Source organism: Podarcis gaigeae (assembly GCF_964106915.1).
Source record: "Podarcis gaigeae genome assembly, chromosome: 13".
NCBI lineage: Eukaryota > Metazoa > Chordata > Lepidosauria > Squamata > Lacertidae > Podarcis > Podarcis gaigeae.
Window position 1 is genome coordinate 11191207 of NC_139689.1, and position 14786 is coordinate 11205992.

General features: G+C 45.5%; 1 protein-coding gene across 1 annotated transcript; it reads left to right on the forward strand.

Moving 5' to 3' along the window:
- Nucleotides 1-9704: 9704 nt before the first annotated feature.
- On the forward strand, nucleotides 9705-14624 carry LOC310830895 (olfactory receptor 4E1-like; the record flags this gene model as incomplete). The annotated part of the gene is made up of 2 exons (XM_083710730.1): nucleotides 9705-9743; nucleotides 13907-14624. The coding sequence occupies exon 2, from the start codon at nucleotides 13908-13910 to the stop codon at nucleotides 14622-14624; it is 717 nt and encodes a 238-aa protein (XP_083566856.1). The 5' UTR covers nucleotides 9705-9743; nucleotide 13907.
- Nucleotides 14625-14786: the final 162 nt, after the last annotated feature.

The window sequence follows — 14786 nt, forward strand, 5'->3', positions numbered from 1 at the left end:
AGATCTTTTCCAGATAATCTTCAGGCAAAGTACCCATTTTGCTATCAAGCTTTCAGCACACTCCATGGGAATCATTCCAGAATTAGCCCTGCAGAAATCCGTGCCATGAATTCACTGTGCACCCTTTGGACTCAGTTCCTCCATCTCTAAAATGGGAAGCTGCCCACCTCATCAGAAGGGCAGGTTGTAGCAGCTGGAGTGGGTGAGCAAGGCTAAATTAGGTGCCTCCAGCAGCTAAGAGCCTGGGGTAATTCTGCAAGCATTTCACCAAAGTGAAGATTTTAAATGGATTTTGCAAATGCAGAAGTTATATATGAATAATAATGCAATAAAGGCAATTATCCTGAATCAGACTGCAGCAGAGCTAGAGTGAGGGAAATTCTGCTGAGAAGCCAGCTCTGGCATGCTGCTCTCTCCATCAGTTGTCACCTGGAAGCAGTTTCAGCAGAAGGAGAGAAGGGAAGAAGGCTATTTTAATTAAGAACTAATTCTGGGCTCATCCACTTGCCCTGCACTTTCTAGGCATGTGTTAAAGCATTGTGTCCAAGTGCATTCCCTGCACAAACCTGTTCCGAATGCTGAATCAGAACAAATGACAATTTGGATTTTCCACATATTGCTGTTTGCTCCAATTCAGCAGTAAAGAGCAGTTTTTTTCATCCAGAAAGCAGCAGGACAAAAAAAAAAGTGCTCAGATATCATAGAATCATGGAGTTGGAAGGGACCATGTGGGTGATCTAATCTAGGGATGGCCAATTCCCAAGAGACTGGGATCTTCTCAGAGTTAAAAACTGACAGTGATAAACCCCATTTTGGGGGGCTCAGGTCAAAGTTATTGAGCTTCTTTTTTTAGGAGGGAAAGCCCTGTTTGGGGGGTTCAGGTTGTTGAGCATTTTTTAGGGGAGCCAAGGTTGTTGAGTGTTTTTGGGGGGAGCCAGTGATTTACCAGTGATCTACCACAGACGTCCAGTGATCTACCGGTAGATCACGATCTGCCTGTTGGACATGCCTGCCAACGCCCTGCAATGCAGGAATTTTTCACCCAAGGTGAAATCTCACAACCTTGAGATTAAAAATCTACCAACTGAGCTATCCCAGCTTTGTGGCTCATTGACGTATAAACCTATTCCTAGAAACATGGCACAAAAGGAAGTCCGGATGAGCCCTCAGTGGTGAGAAACATGTGTGCTACCAGGTCTTTTTATTAAGCTCCAGCTCCCATCAGTCCTTGCCAGCATGGCCAATAGTCACGGATGAAGAGAACATCTGGAGGACCGCACCCTGAACTAGCACCTGAGTTTGTTTGTTGTCCCTCCTCCCTTCCTATCCCTTTTCCCCTTTGTGTCATCCCTCCTAGATTGCAAGCGGAAGAGTAGGATCATTGACCTTTGCAAGCCGTTCAGCCAGTTTGTACCAAAGAACAGGGCAAATGCATTTGGTGAATTGGCAGCAAAATGGGACCTTTTAAATAAGGAAAGGTAGATGTTTAAAAAGCATTTCAACAACAAAGAAAAGGAGCTGGAGAAAAGAAATATTCTCTTACCCTGCATGCATCGAAGACAGGGAGTTACTGCATTACTTGGTTCTTCTCTCTGATGCTGAATCTTATCATCTCAGCCCACCACCAGCACCTGTTTCCTTGAAATAAAACTTCTAATGATTGATCAGAGCGGGCGTCTTCCCTTCTTTCTTTCACAAGAAAATCTACTTTGCTCTTACAGCAGTTCAGTAAAAATGCAGATCTCCTGCGTTGCAGGTCCTGAAAGTCTGAACAGCCCCAGTCTTCTGGAGGCATCTTTACATCTTCTGTGTCCTTCTGTAGGGATTTGAGACTCTGGAGAATGCCTTCCAGTCTCCCTGTCTCATGGCAGTGCTCAGTAAAATCACCAGCAGTGTTGCATCAGTTGTTTTGAACAGTTAATTAGCTGCCTGTAAAATGGATGGGGAGGCAGTCGTCTCTTAGAGGTGGGCTGTCAAACAAAGCCTGGGGCCTTTAAAAGATCTCTGTGGCACCCTTAGCACTCTCCAAGGAAATGATCATCTCCAGTTTTAAGGATTAGTGACTTGATAGGAAAGCCAAGGAGTTACATGTGACCTCTAAAGGTTGTGAAGGATGCACAAAGGCCATGATGGCTATGTACTCCCTACAATGTCACAGGCAGCATGCCTCTGAAAACCTGTTGCTTGGAATCAGAATTGTGGAGAGCACTGCTGAACTCCTGCCCTCCTTGCAGGCTTCCTATATGCATCTGGTTGGCCACTGTAAGAAAAGTATGCCAGGCCAGATGGGAGCTGCAGTCCAACAGCATCTGGTGTGCCCTTCATTGGTTACCCTTGGAGTGGACGCGAGTGGCGCTGTGGTCTAAACCACTGAGCCTCTTGGGCTTGCTGATCAGAAGGTCGGCAGTTTGAATCCCTGCGACTGAGTGAGCTCCCATTCCTCCAGCTCCTGCCAACCTAGCACTTCAAAAGGACACTAGTGCAAATAGATAAATAGGTACCACTGTAGTGGGAAGGTAAATGGCGTTTCCGTGTGCTCTGGTTTCCGTCACAGTGTCCAGTTGCACCAGAAGCAGTTTAGTCATGCTGGCCACATGACCCGGAAAGCTGTCTGAGGACAAACACTGACTCCCTCGGTCTGAAAGCGAGATGATTGCCACACCCCATAGTCACCTTTGACTTGGCAACCATCCAGGGGTCCTTTGCCTTTTACCTTTTACCCTTGAAGTAGCCATCTGGACTGTGGGAACAAAGGGTTCTACCCAACTAAGTCTTATTCAGAGTAGGCCCACTGAAATTCATGGACTTAATCATGTTCATTAACTTCTTTTTTCCAACTATATTTTATTAAGTTTCAACATAACATATTCAGTCATACCTCGGGTTACAGCCACTTCAGGCTGCTTTTTTTGGGTTACGGACCTCCGAAACCTGTAAGTACCAGAACGGGTTACTTCCAGGTTTCGGCAGTTGCGCATGCGCAGAAGCACCAAATCGCAACCCGCACATGCACAGACACAGGTTGCGAACACTGCGGGTTGCGAACATGCATCCCGCATGGATCACGTTTGCAACCCGAGCGTCCACTGTACAATCAAAACACAATTACATCTTTTTGCTTATTTTTGTTAATTTCCCACCCAATTTCCCATGGAATTGCTGTTTCTTCACTTCTGCTGCCCTATCTTCTACCTACTAAATCATAACCTCAATATTATAATCTTATTACTCACGTTGCTCATGGCTCAAATCCTGCTCGCAAGTTCGTCATATGGTAGCATTTCTTTAAGTAGTCCAAAAAGTCATGTTCATTAACTTCAGTGGGTCTACGCTGGGGTAAGCATTGGATGGAACTCAGAATGCTGGACCAGACAGACCTTTCATCCAATCCAGCAACCTATTCTTACATCCTTCTGTTTGACAGTGGATCAGAGTGTCTTGGAAAGGAATGGACTCTTCTCCATTAGAAGTTGACTGGCCGCCTTTCAGGGATGCTATAGCAGCTGTTTACTGACAGGAGGGTGGACTGGAAAACCTTTTAGGGTCCTTCCAACTCTAGGATCCTGTCAATGGTATCCACGGCAGGGCACTGTGCTGAGATTCTGCTCCAACAGCAACACTGAGCAGGCTGGCAGCTTTTGTGCAGATGGCGCCTGGCTTCCTTCCACTGTGTTACTCATGGCACAGAAGTATACAGCAGCGTCACTCAGTCTTGCCACGTCTTTTTTCAGTGTGGTGCAGCGAGATTCTTTGATCACGTCTAGCATGAACTCCTCAGCAGCTGCAACAGACTTTCCATCATAGCCGTGTCCCAAGTAGGACATTGTGCTTCCAGTCTGCTTGTACCAATACATCGTGTCGTGGGACGCACTTAGGTTTTGAGTACAGTCAATCAGGATCTTGCCTCCTTCCAAGGAGAAGACTTTCTCAGGTTGCATGACTTGGCCAAAGACAAAGCACTGAGCCACTATGTGGAAAGAGATGGTGATTATAGGAAGAGGGTGCTGAAGGAAGGGCTGTAACTCACTGGGGGAGCAGAAAGTCCCGGGTTCAATCTCTCACAGCATCTACAGGTAGGACTGGGAGAGACATTCTGTCTGAAATCCTGGAGAGCCTCTGCCAGTTGATGTAGACAATATGGAGCTAGATGGACTGGAACAATCTCTGTCTAAGACCCTAGAAAGCTACTGCTGGTCAGATTATTGGACTAGATCAGGCTTAGCTTACATGGCGCCCCCCAGAGTTGTTCCTGGACCACAACTCCCATCAGCCCCAGCCAGCATGAATAATAATAATAATAATAATAATAATAATAATAATAATAATAGTATTATTTGTACTCTGTACATCTGGCTGGGTTGCCCCAGCCACTCTGAACAACTCCCAGCATATACAAAAACATAATAAAACATTAAACATTAAAAACCACCCAATATAGGGCTGCCTTCAGATGTCTTCTAAAGGTTGTGTCGTTACTTATCTCCTTGACATTTGATGGGAGGGCATTCCACGGGGAGGGCGCCACTACCAAGAAGGCCCTCTGCCTGATCAGAAATGATGAGAGTTGAGGACCAACAATATTTGGAGGACAGCGCATTGCCTAGTCCGAGGCTAGATGGACATATGGTTTGACTCGGGCCACACCGTACACTGAAAGCACTATGATAGCACTTGAAACAGTCATGGCTTCCCCTGAAGAATTCTGGGTGCTGTAATTTGTTAAGCATGCTGAATGTTGATGGGCAGCTCCCTATTCACCTCACAGAACTACAATTCTCAGACTTCCCTGTGAAAGAGGATTGATAGTTAAACCATTGTAGTAATTGTATATCTGAGGGGAATAAGTGTCTCCTAATGACATTCAGCATCCTTAACAAACAACAGTTCACAGGATAAGCTAGACATCAAGAGCAAATAGCAAGCTCACCAACTGTGAAGAGCAGGGCCAGGAACATCTTTCGGCTCAAAGCTGAAGAGTAGCTGTTCTGCTGAAATGAGGAGGGTGTCTGGTGGCCCATAGCTCTTAACAGATCCTTCTGTCAAAAGTTCACCACATTATGACAGAAAGGGAGTTTCCTGTATCGCTCTGAAAAGCCTACTGATCTCGGCACAACACAAACCACCACCACAAACCGATGCTTTGCTTTCACCCTGTTTCCCCTTCTTAAAGCTGAAAATAGGAATGATCCAGAACATTCTACATACAACACATGACCAATTGTGGAATCTGTTGTAATTTTCTTATATAGCAGCTGGGGGGGTGGGGTAACTTAAACCAGGGAAATGGTAGGGATGAAAGGGTTAAACAACCCCACACCCCTAATAGCACTGCTCCTATTATATTTGTAGCCCCTTGTACATACGGAGCACCCGGCTTCAGTGTCTAACATGCGGAAGAATATGTGGAAAAGAAAAAGCTGTCCCTTTAAAGTCAAGAAGAGTAGTAGTTGGCCCCCTCTTCACCACACATTTAAAACAATATCATATCACTTTAAATGGACAAGGCATCCCCCCAAAATTACTGGGTGCTGGACTTTGTTAAGGGTGCTAAGAGTGGTTTAACATCAATCCCTCTTCCCAGGGAATTCTGGGAACTGGAGCTCCATGAGGTGAATCGGGGTCTCCAAATGACTCTCATGCATAGCTGTCAACTTTTCCCTTTTCTTGCAAGGAATCCTATTCAGAATAAGGGAATTTCCCTTAAAAAAGGGAAACCGTTGACAGCTATGCTTTCATGCTGAGCGGAATTGGCCTCTGTATGTTTAGAACAACAGACTTAACCATGGTTAGAAAACATGTTTTAACCTCCATTTACAGGGGCAGAATTCCTTGGAATGAGGGCAGGAAAAGGATGAACAGGTGTGGTAAAAAATTAAAAAGGAGGCCTATGCTTCAAGCTGGGGTGAAGGGAGGAACGCAACCTGTTCAACCCACACCAAGCATTAAAGGGTTGTTTGTACCTTCAGTTGCTGTAACTTGCTGATTACACAACCTCTTGCTTTTCTAGATCCAATGTGTGAGACAGAGAATGGCTAGGGAAGTTATCATCAGAAATAGCTACATGAAACATGAAGAAGACGTACATTTCTCATTGTCATGGGCTGATGTCCATGATGTAATTTGATGTCAGGACTCTGGCAGGCCCTGTAATGAGATCAGAAGCCTCTCATTCTATTTCAATCACACCTTCATCTCCTCTTTGTCCTCCTTTTTTCCAGAATTTTATCCTTCCTTATCACAAAATTTTAAAAGGCATTGATCATTCCTGGTTGTTTTCTGACCCCTAGTGGTCACTTTTGTCATTCTCCAAGCTTACCTAAAATTTGAAACAGATGTTGGGGGTGAATATAAACACCTCCTCTCTCTACTTGTATCTTCCTTCTTTAAAAACATAAGAAGGGCCTGCTGGATCAGCCATCTAGTCCAGCGTTCTGTTCTCACAGTGGCCAACCAGATGCCTGTGGGAATCCTCAAGCAGTAAAAAGGTAAAGGTACACCTGACCATTAGGTCCAGTTGCAGATGAATCTGGGGTTGCAGCGCTCATCTCGCTCTATAGGCCGAGGGAGCCGGCATTTGTCCACAGACAGCTTCCAGGTCATGTGGCCAGCATGACTAAGCCGCTTCTAGCGAACCAGAGCAGCGCACGGAAATGCCGTTTACCTTCCCGCCGGAGCGCTACCTATTTATCTACCTGCACTTGACAGGCTTTCAAACTTCTAGGTGGGCAGGAGCTGGGACCAAACAACGGGAGCTCACCCCTTCGCGGGGATTCAAACCGCCGTCCTTCTGATCGGCAAGCCCTAGGCTCTGTGGTTTAGACCACAGCGCCACCCACATCCCCCTCAAGCAGTCCCCAAGCACAATATCCTTCTCCCCACCTGAGGTTTCCGGCAACAAGCATATAGAGGCATTGCTTCCCCCAAACACAATGATTCTTCAACATCAACTTCATTGGACTGGTCATGTTATTCAGATGCCTGATTATCATCTTCCAAAGCAACTACTCTATTCCAAACTTTAAAATGGAAAGTGTAATGCTGGTGGTCAACAAAAAGAGGTTTAAAGACTCTCTCAAGGAAACTTTTTTAAAAATGTAGTATAAACACAGACAACTGGGAAACACTGGCCTATGAGTGCTCCAGAACAGCCTTTACCAAAGGTGTCATGGGCTTCAAAGATACTTGAAGGACGAAGCATCTTCGAATCTTCTCAGAACAAAGGGGAGAAACGTGCAAAGAGGAAGACACGTTTGGCAAACCCTCACCGTGATCAACTCCCGCCCAGAAGCCTATGTTCCCACTGTGGAAGGATGTGTGGATCCAGAATTGGCCTCCACAGTCGCTTATGGAGTCACTGTTAAAACCATGTTTATGGAAGACAATCTTACTCAGGTATGAGTGATCGCCAAAGAAGAAGAGTCAGCTTTCTGTGCCTTCTGAGCATGCTAAGTCCTCACTGAGCTTTGTTGTGTTCCCCACCCACCACCTTTTCATTTTAAACAAGCCTAATTATACATGCCAAGGGACGCGGGTGGTGCTGTGGGTTAAATCACAGAGCCTAGGACTCGCCGATCAGAAGGTCGGCAGTTCGAATCCCTGCAACAGGGTGAGCTCCTGTTGCTCAGTCCCAGCTCCTGCCAACCTAGCAGTTCGAAAGCACATCAAAGTGCAAGTAGATAAATAGGTACCGCTCCGGTGGGAAGGTAAACGGTGTTTCTGTGCGCTGCTCTGGTTCGCCAGAAGTGGCTTAATCATGCCGGCTACATGACCCGGAAGCTGTACGCCAACTCCCTCGGCCAATAAAGTGAGATGAGCACAGCAACCCCAGAGTCGGTCACAACTGGACCTAATGGTCAGGGGTCCCTTTACCTTTACCTAATTATACATGCCACTTCTGTGTAGATGGTGCTGGTTTGGCTACATAAGCATTCACAAGCATTCACTGTTAGGCCCTGTCTGCACCACACATTTAAAGCAGTGTAATATCATTTTGAAAAGTCATGGCTTCCCCCAAAGAATCCTGGGAAGGAACTATAGTTCCTTGATGGGTTCTTGATGGGGTTATACTTCCTCTGAAGGAGCAGGTTCGTAGCTTGGAAGGTCCGCCTAGATCCTTTGCTGTCGCTCAAGGCTCAGGTGGCCTCAGTGCCTCCTTCAGCTTCAGATGGTATCCCAGCTACGCCCCTATCTGGACAGGGATAGCCTAACTACTGCTGTCTATGCTCTGGTAACCTCAAGGTTAGATTACTGCAATGCGTTATATGTAGGGCTGCCTCTGAAGACTGTTCGGAAACTTCAGCTAGTGTGGAATTCAGTGGCCAGATTGCTCACCAGAGCAAGACAGTTTGAGCATATTACACCGATCCTGGTCCAACTGCAGTGGCTGCTAATTAGTTTTTGTGCCCAATTCAAAGTGCTAGTTTTGACCTCTTGAAATGGCTCAGGACCGCAATGCCTCAAGCATCACCTCTTTCCATATGAACCTACCCAGACCCTGAGATCATCTTCTGAGGCCCTTCTTCGTGAGCCTCCTCTTCAAGAGATCCGGAGGGTGGCAACACGAGAACAGGGCCTTCTCTGCAGTGGCTCCCCTTCTGCGGAATACTCTCCCCAGGGAAGTTCGCCTGGCACCTTCATTATACACCTTTAGACACCAGGCAAAAATGATTCTTTTTAACCAGGCCTTTGGTTGATCCAATTTACATCCTATGCCCTTTTAAAATGTGAGGGGTTTTTTTGGGGGGGTATTATGAATATATATTTTGTGGTTTTATATTTTGATTTTGTTCTGTGAACCGCCCTGAGACTCCAGGTATAGGGCGATATATAACTTCAATAAATAAATAAATGTTTGTTAAGAGGTGCTGAGAGCTGTTAGGGGACCCCTGTTCCCCTCACAGAGCTAAAATTATCAGAATGGCCAGTTCTTCTTGACATGGAACTCTGGGAATTGTAGTTCTGTGCAGAGAAAATTGTTGTTCCAAGAGAAAAGCAGTTCAGTTTTCTGCAGCCAGTGAGAAAGGCACCCTTTTCCGGGGAGGGAGTTTTGTATGTGTGTGTGTGACATCACATGTCTACGTTGTGGCAGTGGGCACCCACGGGCCTGAGAGTGAGATGCCACCCCTGACGCACTTTGATGAGGTTGCCCTGGACCCCTCTAGTTCTCCAGATGTCACTGAACTCAAGCTCCCATCAGTCCCAAGCAGAATAGCAAGGGATGATGGGAGTTGTAGTCCAGCAACAACTGCAGGGCCAGAGGTTTCACATCTCGGGGAGGGGCATGAATAGGTTGAAACTGGGGGGGGGGGTCAGGCTTGTGGGCTCTTGCCTCCTCCTCACCACCATTATTCAAGGGCTCCTTCATATCTCACCTCACCGGGCAGCACAAAAGCACATTCACATTGGATCAGAACAGCAGAGTATCCAAATTCAAGAATACAGTTGTTTTTTTCCTTCCCCTTGCAGAGAACAGTGATGCTGTACAAATGTTCGAAAACATTGTGGAAGTTTTGAACCTCCTAACTATCTCCCTTGTGGTGCCTGTCAGGAGTTCTGATCTCTGAGGGGCTGACTTGCTAAAGAATTGCAACAAAGTGAAGTTGGTAAGAGCCTGGATTGATGCAAAACACCAGAAGGTTATATATATCCTGAGAGAAGCAATGCTGCAACCTGGTTCTTAAACTTTTCAGAAGACAACAGTGGAGAACGGCAGCTATAATCCCAAGGCTACTGCAACCTTGCAGGTCTTTTTTTTAATTTATCATTTGAAAGCATGGATCACTTGAAAAGATTTAGGGGTTGGTTGATGCTAAAATAACTTTCTTAGAGGTTTGAAATAAGACTCCTTATCAGTTTCTCCTGCTCCTCTTCTTCTGCTTCTTTTAAGATAAATCTTAAGCAAGGATGTGGGTGTGAAGGCAGTTCAGACCAGGGGAAAGAGGTGTTTAATGCTCCCCAAAGCAGTTTTTCTGATCAAAATCACACACACACACACACACACACACACACACACACACACACACACACACAAAGCTCCTATTGCATTTGCCCCAATGTACGAAAAAATCTGGATTCATTTTTCTCCAGCAAAATTAACAGCAGCTCTCTCTTTGTGTGTGTGTGTGTGTGTGTGTGTGTGAGAGAGAGAGAGAGAGAGAGAGAGAGAGAGAGATATTTTGATTTTGATAGGGGAAATCTCAAGGATGGCGAGGGCTAAACAGTGTGAATTTCTCTGAAGAAACAGATTTTGTATGTGGTTTTGACTAGAGTAAACATTTTTGCGAGCACTTGCTCCTAATGTAACGCATTTTCGTATGTCATTTCTACTGTTATGTTCATTCCCCTAATATATGCATTTTTGTAAAGCTTCGGTGGCCGGAGACCTTCACTGCAAGATTTAGATAAGTGTGGATTTTGATGGATGGCTGTGTGTTCAGGCTTGTATTGTTTCAGAAAGTACAAAGTTAATAGGTTCATCTTCAAATGTGGCCTGAATCAAATCTCTCCCCCATCCCTTATCACCTCTTAATTAAGGTGTACTTTGGCCCCTGTATGATTACCACAATGAAGCTGCAGTGGTACCTCGGATTACTGACGCTTCAGGTTACAGACACTTCAGGTTACAGACTCCGCTAACCCAGAAATAGTACCTCGGTTAAGAACTTTGCTTCAGGATGAGAACAGAAATTGTGAGGTGGCGGTGCAGCGGCAGCGGGAGGCCCCATTAGCTAAAGTAGTACCTCAGGTTAAGAACAGTTTCAGGTTAAGAGCGGACCTCCGGAATGAATTAAGTTCTTAACCCGAAGTACCACTGTATAGCAACAATTATCTATATTTCATTTGAAAGCAATCAGGCTGCATTGCCTTGTTTCTTTACCACTCATTACAATCCTTCTTCTCCTCTCCTCTCTCAAAGGAGGGGGATTCTCCCAAAGAATCCCAGGAAGGAACTGTAGTTTCTTAAGAGGAGCTGAGAGCTATTAGTAGCCCCCTGTTCCCCTCACAGAGCTAAAATTATCAGAATGGCCAGTTCTTCACATGGAACTCTGGGAATTGTAGTTCTGTGCGGAGAGAATCGTAGTACTGAGAGAGAAGCAGTTCAGGCACCCTTTTCCAGGGAGGGGGGCTCAGAAGTGGAGGAAGAGTTGTGTGTGTGTGTGTGTGTGTGTGTGTGTGTGTGTGTGTATGATATCACATGTCCACCTTGTGGCAGTGGGCACCCACAATCCTGAGGGTGAGATGCCACATATATGGTTAACTAAGAGTTGGTGGTAGGGGATGCGGATGGCGCTGTGGGTTAAACCACTGAGCCTAGGGTTTGCCGATCAGAAGGTCGGCAGTTTGAATCCCCGTGATGGGGTGAGCTCCCGTTGCTCGGTCCCTGCTCCTGCCAACCTAGCAGTTCAAAAGCACGTCAAAGTGCAAGTAGATAAATAGGTACCACTCCAGTGGGAAGGTAAACGGCATTTCCGTGCGCTGCTCTATTTTCACCAGAAGCGGCTTGGTCATGCTGGCCACATGACCCGTAAAAACTGTCTGCAGACAAATGCTGGCTCCCTCGGCCAGTAAAATGAGATTAGCGCTGCAACCCCAGAGTAATCTACAACTGGACTTAACTGTCAGGGGTCCTTTACCTTTACCTAAGAGTTGGTGGTATGTGTGTACAGGGGACAGAATACATGGGTGGATAGGAAGATCATTGTGTCAAAGATCTATGGAAAAGCAGAACAGGCTTCAGGATTTTTCAGCACCAGGGTGGATAAAAATCAGTGATGTTTTTAAAGAAAACAATGGTTTTTTTAAAAAAAAAAATTGGATTTTAGAAGAAGAAGAAGAGTTTGGATTTGATATCCCGCCTTTCACTCCCCTTCAGGAGTCTCAAAGCGGCTAACATTCTCCTTTCCCTTCCTCCCCCACAACAAACACTCTGTGAGATGAGTGGGGCTGAGAGACTTCAGAGAAGTGTGACTGGCCCAAGGTCACCCAGGAGCTGCATGTGGAGGAGCGGAGACTCGAACCCGGTTCCCCAGATTACAAGACTACCGCTCTTAACCACTGCACCACACTGGCTTAAAAATTCAAATTGGATTTTATTTTTTTAATTGGATTTTTTTAAAAAAATAGATTTTTAAAATAAAATGCTTTTAGAGGAAAAATCTTTCTAAATATAGTTTTCTATTTAAGTTACATTATAGTCCAAAGGATTCATCAGGAAATAAGGATTTGTTTTAAGTTTTTCATGTTTGCTAAAACTCAGTCTAAGGTGTTTTTTTAAAAAAAATGTTTAACCATATCAGTTAACAAACATGGATACATATGGTGTAATGTTACTGTTTTAGTTAAATAAATTGTTTAAATTGTTATTATGAAAATAAAGTACAGAAGAAAAGTTGTCCAAACATAAACAGTTAACTTATTAAACCTCACAAAAATGTCATAATTATCTGTCCATGTATTTCTAATAGTATAACCAAATCTGTAATTTTTGATATAACTGTAAAAACTACTGTGAAAGTTTATAATTCCAAAAGTGAAACCTTCATCTGGTTGTAAATATTAAGATTATAGCAGCAAGAATGAGTCTTTCTGTACAAAAAATGATTTAAATCAAGTCTTACTAGTGGTTTAAATCATGATTTAAATCGATTTGATTTAAATCAAATCCACCCTGTTCAGCACCACAGTGGCAAAGATTATATATTTACATGCAGAAGGTTCCAGATTCAATTCCTGGCATCTCCAGGTAGGACTGGGAAAGTATGTTGGTGAAGCCCTGGAGAGCCACTGCTGGTCAGAAGAGGCAGGTTGTGGTGCAGAACCTCAGGGCTGGCAGCTGAAGGTGGCTCTCCAAGCCTCTCTTTGTGGCCCTCAGGGTTTTCCATGGGCCATGCCCCCTTCCCCAACCAAACCCATTCCTAGCCCTTCCTCTGCAGCCGACCTGAGTGATTTTGTCAGGCTAGAATGTCCCCTTAAACTCGGATCCTGCCTCTTGTTTCAAGTCTTAACAGTCAATCCCTCTTCCCGGGGAATTCTGAGAATTGCAGCTGTATGGTGGGAATAGGGGCCTCCCAATAATGCTCAGCGCCCTTTACAAACTACAGTTCCCAGGATTCTTCATGGGAAGCCATGACTTGCTTGAAAGCATGGTGTGGTACTACAGTACTTTAAATGTTTAATGCATATCATTATTATTATTTAAATTTGTATACCGCCCTGTACCCACAGGTATCAGGGCGGTTCATAATATAAAACTACAATATAAAAACATAAAATGCATAATCAGAAACAAACCAGTAACCTCTCCACACACTGACCATGATAGCTATATAGAACCTCCATGGTCAAAGGCAATTATGCCATTAGAGGCCAGTTTCTAGGCCAATAGTAGGAATGGGCCATTGCTTTCATCCCCTCTTTGTGAGCTTCCCCCAAAGTCCGTTTGCACCCCAAAAAGTCCATAAGTAGAGCGTCGCTACTGCACGTGCGTGAAGCTCAATAGAGCGGTTCTGCGCATGTGCGAAGCATGCAGATCGCTTCTGTGTGCGCATGGCAAAACCCGGAAGTATAGACTTCCAGGTTTGCTGCATTCGCAACCTAAAAATCCACAACATGAAGCGAATGCAACCAGAGGTATGACTGTACTTTACAAAGTTGTATATTATGAAGATCTTCACCTGTTACAGTATTTGTAAGAATGGATTCCAAATATCATTGAATTTGTCCACGGCAAGTCTGCGTTCATATGCAAGCTCTTCATATGTTGCAAGTTTGTATAAATCAGATATCTTCAATCTGTAAACAGCTCTGAGGGTTTCTCTTTTCAATCAAACAGTATGTAGAGTTTATGAAATAATAAAGGACCTTCTAGGTCACTCAAAATGTTCTTCTGCCCTTTCCCTTTCTCTAGAATGGAAATGGAAGAACGTGTGGTTCCCAACTGGACTGTGGTAGCCCCAAACCAGACCTCAGTGACCGAGTTCATCCTCGTGGGGCTGTCCAATGACCCTGGGATGCAGCTGGTGCTCTTTGTGGTCTTCCTGGTGGTCTACCTGCTCACCTTGGCTGGCAATATTCTCATTGTGGTCACCATCATCCACAACCAGGGGCTGCACACTCCCATGTACTTCTTCCTGAGCAACCTCTCCTTCATCGACGTCTGCCACGCCACAGTCACTGTGCCCAAGATGCTGGCTGACTTCCTCTCAACTGCAAAGACCATCTCCTTCGGGGGCTGCGTGGCCCAGATGTTCTTCCTCCACCTCTTTGCCTGCACTGAGATCTTCCTCCTCACCGTCATGGCCTATGACCGCTATGTGGCCATCTGCAACCCAATGCATTACCTCACCATCATGAACCAGAAGGTCTGCCTCCTGCTGGCTGGCACGATCTGGTTGGGTGGCACAGTGCACTCTCTCGCCTTGACTGGCATGACCATCAAGCTACCCTACTGTGGGCCCCAGAAGGTCGACAACTTCTTCTGTGACGTCCCCCCGGTCATCAGGCTGGCATGCACAGACACCTACGTCATTGAGATCCTCATTGTTTCCAACTCGGGGAGGGAGTTTTGTATGTATGTGTCTGACATCACATGTCTACGTTGTGGCAGTGGGCACCCACGGGCCTGAGAGTGAGATGCCACCCCTGACGCACTTTGATGAGGTTGCCCTGGACCCCTCTAGTTCTCCAGATGTCACTGAACTCAAGCTCCCATCAGTCCCAAGCAGAATAGCAAGGGATGATGGGAGTTGTAGTCCAGCAACAACTGCAGGGCCAGAGGTTTCACATCT